General features: G+C 41.5%; 2 protein-coding genes across 2 annotated transcripts; both read right to left on the minus strand.

Annotated features, from left to right (window-relative positions):
• Nucleotides 1-5,398: 5,398 nt before the first annotated feature.
• Nucleotides 5,399-5,893, minus strand: LOC110704057. The gene has a single exon (XM_021881843.1). The coding sequence runs from the start codon at nt 5,891-5,893 to the stop codon at nt 5,399-5,401; it is 495 nt and encodes a 164-aa protein (XP_021737535.1).
• A 3,031-nt stretch (nt 5,894-8,924) lies between these two features.
• LOC110704059 lies at nt 8,925-9,539 on the minus strand. Its single transcript, XM_021881845.1, has one exon. The coding sequence runs from the start codon at nt 9,537-9,539 to the stop codon at nt 8,925-8,927; it is 615 nt and encodes a 204-aa protein (XP_021737537.1).
• Between the last annotated feature and the right edge of the window lie 245 nt (nt 9,540-9,784).

Raw genomic sequence — 9,784 nt, forward strand, 5'->3', positions numbered from 1 at the left:
CGTCCCGAGCAAAACAAAGGCTAAAAAGGAAAAAGAAGGGCTTATTTAAAATAAGAAAAGAAAAAGAAAGAGGTGAGAATATACAATAACTCGCTTTCGTAGGAATCACGGTCAATTTTAGCAACAAAAGACAAGCCATTTAAACCTCTAGATCGCTCTAGAGGACGAGTGATGCTCTCGTAAAGGTTTCCTAGAGATAACCTATAACTATTATTAAACAAACAAAAGAAGGAAAAATGAGGCAAAATACAAGAATAAAGAGAAAATAAAGAAAAACAAAATAAAAATAAAAATCTTTGTGAAATGGACTTTACAAAGTGACTATAGTTCAAATGAATAACAACCATTCTAAAGTAAGTAATGGTATGCACGTTATAAGATACCTAAGGTTGATTGAAACATAAATATGCTAAGCATAGGAACTAGTTGTCACACTCCACTTTCATCCCAAACGATCTTACCGCGTTCCCCCTACTAATCTCATATCTCCCCTTAGTGAGCGTCTCATAGATTCCACGAAGGAACCGGAAAAATATCGAATTTTTGGCTTACTTGACATCTTGACTTCGCATCCTCTTTCCTTAGGCTATAACCCATGATTCCCTCCACCGATGAATGAATCAACCCCTAGGTCAACAGGTCTTCCCAAAGGTTGTAACATAAGGCAAAAAGGGTTAAGGTAGGCTAAATTTAAAATTTGGTGTTTAACATAAATTGTGAAGCAAAGATTGCGCATTTCTTTACACCATAACCAAGTAATCACCGAACAAAAATACCAACACCCCCAAGCTTATTCAAAGCTAAGATCACAAACATATACACAAAAAGCGTGAGAACGCTTCCCCCCCAAGCTTAAATGGAGCGTTGTCCTCAATGCTCAAAAAGGAAGAATACTCACATAAAAATATTTTTGCATTTTTCACTTTTTTTTCATATTTCATTATTAGTGCTTTGTCCTCGCCTCTTTTAACTTTGGACGGCTTTTTCATTTATTCACTTGCCATTATTCAAAAAATATACACAACACAAACTTGCTTTCAAGAGAACCAAATATCCAAATTCCTCCACCACAAACTCCAACAATAATGAACAATAGCTTCATAAAAACCAAGAATGGAAACGAAAATGAAACAAAAGGCTCAAGATCTAGAGATGTGGCTTGAAAAGAAGGGAAAAAGGCTCAAAGGGTTAGCAAGTAGGCAAATGTATCCCTATACCCAAAAGTAAAAATAAGGAAACTATCCTAAAAAAAGGAAAAATACCTCCCCGAAAAGATGCCTTTGTCCTCCCTAGGTAGTTCGGTCTCGGTCTTAGAAATCATACGTTAAGATTCAAGATTAAGTTTGCGAAAGTCAAGGATCCATGCCGCTCATGCAAGAATATGATCAATGCTTGAAAGAGTATGAATCTCACATGGTTGTAGCAAAAACTCACTAAGGTTGTCAAATCGAAGATAGGGAGCAACTACCAACATGCCACAAACAAGTACAATCCGGCTTCATGATCCCCCTAGTTCTAGACAACTACCTTAGCATGCTTTATCCTAGAATCAACCAAACGTAATCTCAAACCGTGCATACCATGACCACCTAGTAAGGTTATTATTCAAAAGCAAGAGTCCAATGTTTACAAGTCCAAGTCAAAAAAAAAGAATGAAAGAGTGAAAAATAAAGCCTCAAAAAGCTATGTACAAAACCAAGAACAAAAAGAAGATGAAAGAAAAGAAAAGAAAATAAAATATGGAAAACCAAGATAAAGGAAAAGTAGGAGAACAAAGAAAAGGACAAAGATGCAATCAAAACACGTATTTCCCAATCGACAAACAAGCGGTCAAATGGCCACATCGCCAAAGACCCCAAACACACTAGGTGTTATAATCATACATCCTCGAACCGTTCAACTCTCCTAAAACTAATCCTAATATAAGCAACCAAGAAAAGTAAAAGAAGAAAAGTAAATAGATAAAACAAGAAAGGCCTCACCAAGCGTCCAAGCTATGCTGCAATAATAAAGGAGCAAGAACGACCTCCTCTAAGAAGCTTCGAAGACCAAAGCAGTGGCTATGAGAAAGGTGAGAAAAAGAAAGGAAAAAGGACTATATACAAAATGAAATTGTTAGTAACTTCCAAACAAAAGCAAACAAAAGTAAACTTACACGAAAATTATGTACAAAGAACCAGAGAAACCATCATCATCATCAATAGAAGGGACCACAAAGCATCATCATCAAAAACTAAAACAACAAGATAGACAACATACCAACGAGACCACCAAGAGTGAAGCAAAAGAAATCCATCAAAGCCCTTTCAAACACATCCCCAAGAGTCCAAGGTGCCTCCCTAAAAACCTACCCTAAAACATCCTATTTGATTCCCCCCGTACAAAATAAGGGCATCGACCGCGATGCCTAAAAACATGCAAAGCTAAAAGGGAGGAAACAAAAAGGGAATCAAACAACCAAGTGGAAAACTAGTGGCCACTAGGGCCGGCACCACCATCATCCACATCCCAACCTCCAGTATAACCGGGAGGGAACCCATAGCGACCCTTAAAAAGGTCAAGGTGAGATGTGGATAATTGGTCAAAAGGCTCTGGTTGCATACAGAGCTCGGGGTGAGTGGGGTGAACATAGTAATAGTCGGGGTCACCCCGATAATCACTCCCCCCCGAGACCCGGTAGTCATAATGACCGGACTCATCTGGGAAGTCACGCCTTGGCTCATCGGGGTTCGTAACCCCGGGCCAATATGGGTACGTGGGGAGGTTGTCACCACCCCAAGATGGCACCGGCCCTTATTGGGGCGACAAATAAGGGTAGTTCACCAGAGGAGTGACCTCCCCCCTACGCACACTAGCGTCATGTAGGGCGCTAGTTTGAAAAGACAAAGTTTGATGGTTCGAATACATACCTTGCATGCTCAATTGCATGCGCTCCATATGCTCACGCATAGCCTCCATCTCACGGAGATATGCATCTCCTTGGTAGTCTTGTTGGTGATGTTGTTGTCTTCTTCTTCCTCTTTGTTGCAGTTGTTGTTGTTGTTGCTCTTCTTCATCTTCTTCATCTTCACCACCTTCTCCTTCTCCATCTTCACCATCATGCTCATCATCATCATCATTGTACTCATCACCATCATCCTCCTCCAAAACATTCTCAACCCTCCCGTCATCCTCGGGAATCCTCCAAACAATCCTAGCCTCTCGAGTGATTGAGGTGGAAGCTGGGTTTGGGAGCATACAATGGTGCACATTTTGCATTAGCCAAGAGTACCCACCGTTTCCCTTAGTCTTAAAAATGAAGCGCAAGGTGTTAAGTTGCTTCATATCCAAATACATGTATTCACTCTTTCCTATCAGAGTGCAAGACCTCAAGAAACGCTCTTGCTTGAAATAATTCACCAATCTAGTAATCATACCCCACAATGAATCTCACCCGTCTTCTTCCCAATGGCGATCAACTTACAACAATTCATGAAAAGATACCCAAAATTCAACCTTGGCCCCAAATCCGGCCTTGTAGCCATCCAAAGCACCAAGATGTCCTCCCTCAAAAGCTTCCCAAGATCTTGCTTACTAAACATTATATACCCAAGAATCCGGTGGAGAATACGAAGAGCCGGGTGAATGATCTCGCTAGCAAGCGATTCCTTAGAGTCAAAGAACTTCTTCCTAGATATGGCTCTCCACCAAGCAACCTCATTGTATTCTGTCTTGTGAAGGGCAACCAAGGGCTCAAAGATGTCGGTATTTGGGTTGAAACCAAGGGCTTTGTTGAATTCCGCAAGGTTCATTGTATGCTTGGAATTGAAAAGTTTAAAAGATATGATATAGTCGGTATCCCCCGTCATATTAAACTCAAAGGTGGAGAAAAATTCAATTCATGGTTCCAAATAAGTTCGGGGGGATGACTTTACAAACTCAACCAAACCAAGATTACGGAGCAAAATGTGAAGGTCGGCATCAACACCCAATTTTTCCATATCCTCAGGAAAATAGTTGCGGGATGGTCTAAATTTTCGGGATTTCATTTTATTATAGATAGGGGTGTGTTTAGCCCAGTTATTAAATTTGAGAGCGGGTAAAGGAGGAGGTGGGGCATTATCTTGAGTAGTTTGGGTTTGAGGGGGTTCGGTGTTTGAAGGTTGGCCACGAGAGGATTGGCCGGGAGATTGGTTTGAACTTCTCTTGCTACTCTTAACTCTCCTCAACAAATCCATAGTTCACAAGACCAACCAACACAATATTCAACACTACCACCAACGTGAACAAACCTCCGTTCACAAGACCACCCAAAACCACCACAAAGTATAAAGTACATGTTACAAGCAACAAACAACCAAAAATCCAACAACAACCAACAATATCAACAATATATCACAAAAAGAAGCACAAAAACATCCAAAATAATTCCAAAACCACCACACAAACAACCAAAAAAAAACATACTCAAGCTTAATCAAGGCCACTCACAACCAATGCATAAAAATCAATTGAAATTGACAAAAATAAAACAAAGGTGAGAAGTATACCAAGATTGAAGACTCAAAGCAAGCACAAAACCGAGTAGACTCGAAATTCCCGAAGAAAACCACGAGAAAGAAGAGCAAACTTGATGAAAATGGAGTATAAATGAAGTTTGGATGGTAATTTAAGGGAAAATAAGGGCGAATTTGAGTAAAATTGAGTGAAAGAGATGATTTGGGGGTTAGGGTTTGAGAGGAGGAAGAGAGAGAATGGGGAAAATTAAGAGTGAAAGGGAAAATAAGAGAGGAGAGAGAAAGAGAGAGGAACCGGGTTAATTAAAACCCAAATCCCCGCGCCCTCTCTCGACAAAGCCGTGCCCGCTCCAAAACTTCCGCGCGGCAACCGCGGAGACTTTCTGGAAAAATCCGGAAATATCATACCTGACCATGTGCCGCGCCCTCTCTAATTCGCCCGCGCCCGCTCCAAAATTGTCGCGCCCGCGGAGAGACCGCGGAGAGGCCGCGGAGAGTTCCTGATCCAATTTTAGAAATTGAGCCGCGCCCTCTCTAAATTTTCCTCGCGCTCTCTCTAAGGCACCAGCGCCCGCGGAGAGCCTGCGGAGAGACCGCAGAGAGCTACTGATCCGTTTCCCACAATTGAAAGCAAGGGCACCCGAGGCCTCTCCAAGCCCGCGGGGTGCCCTCTCCCATGCACTCTAAAACCTCTTATCACCCTCAACAAATATAATTAGTCCATATATGATGAATGAAGGCACCCTACAAAACAAACCAAAAACACAAGGAAGGGTAAGAGGAAAAATCAACAAAAAACCAAAAATAAAAGAAAGAAAGGAAAAGAGAGTAAAGGTGAGAATCCGGGTTGCCTCCCGTAAGCGCTTTTGTTTAATATCGTTAGCTCGACGTTACCACCCCACTCAAGGTGGTTTGAAAAGAATCATTTTATGAATAAGACCAACAAACACTCCATCAAAATATTTCTTAAGCCGATGACCGTTAACCTTGAAAGAAGATGAGGAATCCAAAGGAGAAATCTCCACGGTGCCATTAGCAAAAACATCTTTCACCAAGAAAGGACCACTCCATTTTGACATGAGCTTTCCGGGAAATAACTTCATTCTCGAGTGGTAGAGGAGGACTTTATCACCCACACAAAACTCCTTCTTCTCAATAAGCTTATCATGAGCTTCTTTGGAACGAGCTTTGTAGGTGCTAGCACAGTCATAAGCATCAAGTCTAAGCTCCTCTATCTCATGAAGATCCAACCACCTTTTCTCCCCCGCACTTTCTAAATCAAATTTTATCTTTTTGATAGCCCATAAAGCATGGTGTTCAAGCTCCACCGGGAGATGGCAAGACTTGCCATAGACAAGGCGATATGGAGTGGTACCAATAGGCGTCTTGAAAGCCATCCTATAAGCCCAAAGAGCATCATATAACTTGTCCGACCAATCCTTTCTATTCCTTGCAACCGTCTTCTCAAGAATGAGCTTTATTTAACGATTGGAGACCTCGACTTGGCCACTCGATTGAGGATGGTATGGAAGGCTGAACCGTTTATGCACTCCATGTTTCCTCAACATCTTTTGGAAGGCGTTGTGAACAAAATGAGATCCGTTATCGCTTATCACAGCCTTAGGTACGCCAAACCTTGGGAAGATGATTTTGTTGAACAACTTCAACACTACTTTGTGGTCATTGGTAGGAGAGGCAATGGCCTCAACCCATTTAGAAACATAGTCCACAGCCACAAGTATGAATTGATTACCAAATGAAGATGGGAATGGTCCCATGAAGTCAATCCCCCAATCATCGAACACCTCTAACTCAAGAATGGGCTGTTGAGGCATCTCATTCCTCTTGGAGATATTCCCAACCCTTTGACATCGGTCGCATGACTTTAAAGAGCCCCACGAATCTTTAAAGAGATGTGGTCACCACAAACCACATTGAAGAACCTTAGTGGCGGTTTTTGAAACGCCCATATGACCGCCACTTGGATCCGAATGGCACATCTTTAGAACACTTGGCACCTCTTCATTCAGGACACAACGCCGAAGTAAGCCATCCACCCCGCGTTTATACAAGATTAATTCATCCCACAAGTAATGTCTCGCCTCCCTCTTGAGCTTCTTCTTTTGGTTCTTGGAGAAAGAAGGTGGAAACTCCCCACATGCTAGAAATTTCACCAAGTCGGCATATCATGGGATATCCTTAACCTTAATGGCATACAAGACATCATCAAGCATTCCATCTTCAATTGGTAGACCATCATCATGAATTTGATCACCCTCAAGGCGAGAAAGATGGTCCGCCACAACATTTTCCACACCCTTCTTATCCTTAATCTCTGTTTCAAAAGTTTGTAATTCAAGAACCCAACGAATCAACCTTAGCTTGGACTCTTTCTTGGAAAAGAGATATTTGAGAGCCGCATGATCCGTGAAGACAATGGTCTTGGAACCCAACAAATAACACCGGAATTTCTCAAAAGAGTGAACAATGGCCAAGAATTCTTTTTCCGTTGTTGTGTAATTCTTTTGAGCCCCATTTAGTGTCTTGGACATATAGTAAATTACATAAAGCTTCTTGTCCGCACGTTGTCCCAAAACACCTCCAATTGCCCAATCACTAGCATCACACATCAATTCAAAGGGTAGATCCCATCTTGGGGCTTAAACAATGGGGTAGAGATTAGGGCCTTCTTCAATCTATCAAATGCTTCCAAGAATTTATCATCAAAAACAAACTCAACATATTTTTGAAGAAGATCATTAAGGGGCTTAGCAATGAGTGAGAAATCCTTGATGAATCTTCTATAGAAACCCGCATGATGCAAAAATGATCTCACTCCCTTGACATTCACTAGAGGTGGAAGCTTCTCAATAACCTCAATTTTGGCCTTATCCACCTCTATTCCTTTATGAGAGATCTTATGCCCAAGCACTATCCCTTCCTCCACCATGAAATGGCATTTCTCCCAATTCAAGACAAGATTAACCTTTACACACCGAGCCAAACATTTCTCATGATTAACTAGGCACTCTTCAAATGAAACCCCACCTATGGAGAAATCATCCATAAATACCTCCATTTCTTCCTCCAACATGTCTCCAAAAATGCTCATCATGCACCTTTAGAAAGTTGCGGGGGCATTACAAAGGCCAAAGGGCATTCTCCTATAGGCAAAGGTCCCATAGGGGCATGTAAATGTTGTCTTCTCTTGATCATCGGGGTGGATTGGAATTTGGAAAAATCCTGAATAGCCATCAAGGAAGCAATAGAACTTGTGCCTTGTTAGTCTCTCTAACAATTGATCAATGAATGGAAGGGGAAAGTGATATTTTTTGGTGGATGTATTTAGACGTCTATAGTCTATACACATCCTCCAACCGGTGACCGTCCTAGTTGGAATGAGCTCACCACTCTCATTCTTGACTACGGTCATACCCCCTTCTTAGGAACGACATGAACGGGAGAAACCCACCTAGAGCTTGAGATGGGGAATATGATTCCCGCATCCAAGAGCTTGATGATCTCTTTTTTCACTACTTCTCCCGTTTGAGGGTGTAGCTTTCTTTGTCGTTCAATAGAAGGAAGGGTGCCTTCCTCAAGAGTTATGTGGTGCATACACAAAGCGGGGCTTATACCTTTAAGATCATCGATAGTATAGCCCAAAGCACCTTGGTGCTTTCTCAAGACACAACATAACGCTTGAGCTTGGCTCTTGCTCAAGGATGCACTAACAATTACGGGGTAAGTGGAATTTGGGCCTAAGAATTCATACCTAAGGTGTGATGGTAGAGGTTTGAGCTCTACCATAGGCACACCTTTACCTTCTTTTGTTGCGGCCGCTTGCAAAGCTTCATGGCTTGAGATCTTCAAGCACACTTGTTCATCCACTTCCTCCATGCTTCCATTAAGAAATTCCTCATACAATGCTACCTCCTTGCATGTTACACCTAGCTTGTCTTTGTTCAACAAAACATTCTGAAGAGCATCGTTAGAGGTGAGCAAGTGCTCATGCATGGAAGACACAACATGATCAAGAGAGTCAATCATCATGCAATTTTCAAGAGAAGAACTTGGATATTTCATGCTTTCATTCAAATCGAATTCTATGACCTCATCTCCTACCTTAAGGGAAATCTTTGCACACTTTACATCTATCATAGCACCCGAGGTAGGAAGAAAGGGTCTACCTAAAATAATTGGAATGGTAGCATCTTCATCCATTTCTAAAACAACAAAATCCACCGGGAACACAAAATTCCCAACCCTCAATGGAACATCTTCCACTTTACCTTTTGGAAACTTGATTGACCTATCGGCTAGTTGCAAGGTAATGTTAGAAGGTGAGAGTTCCCCTAGATCGAGTCTTTGATAAACCGAATATGGAATTAAGCTTACACTAGCTCCTAAGTCACATAAGGCATTATCAAATTACATCTTATTAATAGCACAAGGGATGGAAAAGTTTTCGGGGTCTTTCAACTTGGGTGGCATTTTGTTCATGATGATCGCACTGCAATTTTCAGTCAAATTGATTGTCTCCACAACACCACAAGTCCTCTTTCCGCTCAAAATGTCTTTGAGGAATTTGGCATAATTAGGCATTTGGTTGATCACGTCGGTGAAAGGTAGAGAAAGGTGAAGTTGTTTGAGCATATCAATATATCTCCCAAATTGCTCATCCAATTTGTGTCTCATGAATTTTTGTGGATAAGGGAGCTTGGGTTTCACAATCTCTTTCTCTACTCTCACCTCTCTTGATGTCTCAACCACAACCTCATCTAAAGATGCTCTACTTCCCTCATTCTCAACCAAAACTTCCTTGGGGACCTCCTTGTTATCACTCTTCCTAGGCAATCTCTCCTCAAGAACCTTACCACTCCTTGTAACAATATCATTCACGGGTTTCTTGGGATCTAGGCCTTGGGAAGGTAAAGAAGAAGGGCTTGCTTGGTTTTTCAAAGCACTAGCAAGTTGAGAAATTTGGTTTTCGAGCATTTTGTTGTGGGTCATCATTTCATTGAACTTCTTGTCACTAACGGCCATATATGTGTTCAACAACTTGGTTTGATTTTCAATTATTTCCTCCAAATTGGTCCTAGAAGAAGAAGATTGTGAATAGGAATTTTCACCTTGAGTCTTTGGAACAAATCCGGGTGGGGGACCTCTTTGAGAATTATTTTGAAAATTGCCCCTACCTTGATTGTTCCAATTACCCCTATTTTGATTTTGACCATAACCTTGATTATGGTTTCCACTACCTTGGTTATGATTTCCATAACTTTGGTTTT

This window comes from Chenopodium quinoa, unplaced genomic scaffold, assembly GCF_001683475.1.
Source record: "Chenopodium quinoa cultivar QQ74 unplaced genomic scaffold, ASM168347v1, whole genome shotgun sequence".
NCBI classification, from domain to species: domain Eukaryota; kingdom Viridiplantae; phylum Streptophyta; class Magnoliopsida; order Caryophyllales; family Amaranthaceae; genus Chenopodium; species Chenopodium quinoa.

What these genes read in the sequence shown, in the direction of transcription:
- LOC110704059 (XM_021881845.1), bottom strand. Translation starts at nt 9,539, where the DNA reads ATGGCCGTTAGTGACAAGAAGTTCAATGAAATGATGACCCACAACAAA.
- LOC110704057 (XM_021881843.1), bottom strand. Translation starts at nt 5,893, where the DNA reads ATGGCTTTCAAGACGCCTATTGGTACCACTCCATATCGCCTTGTCTAT.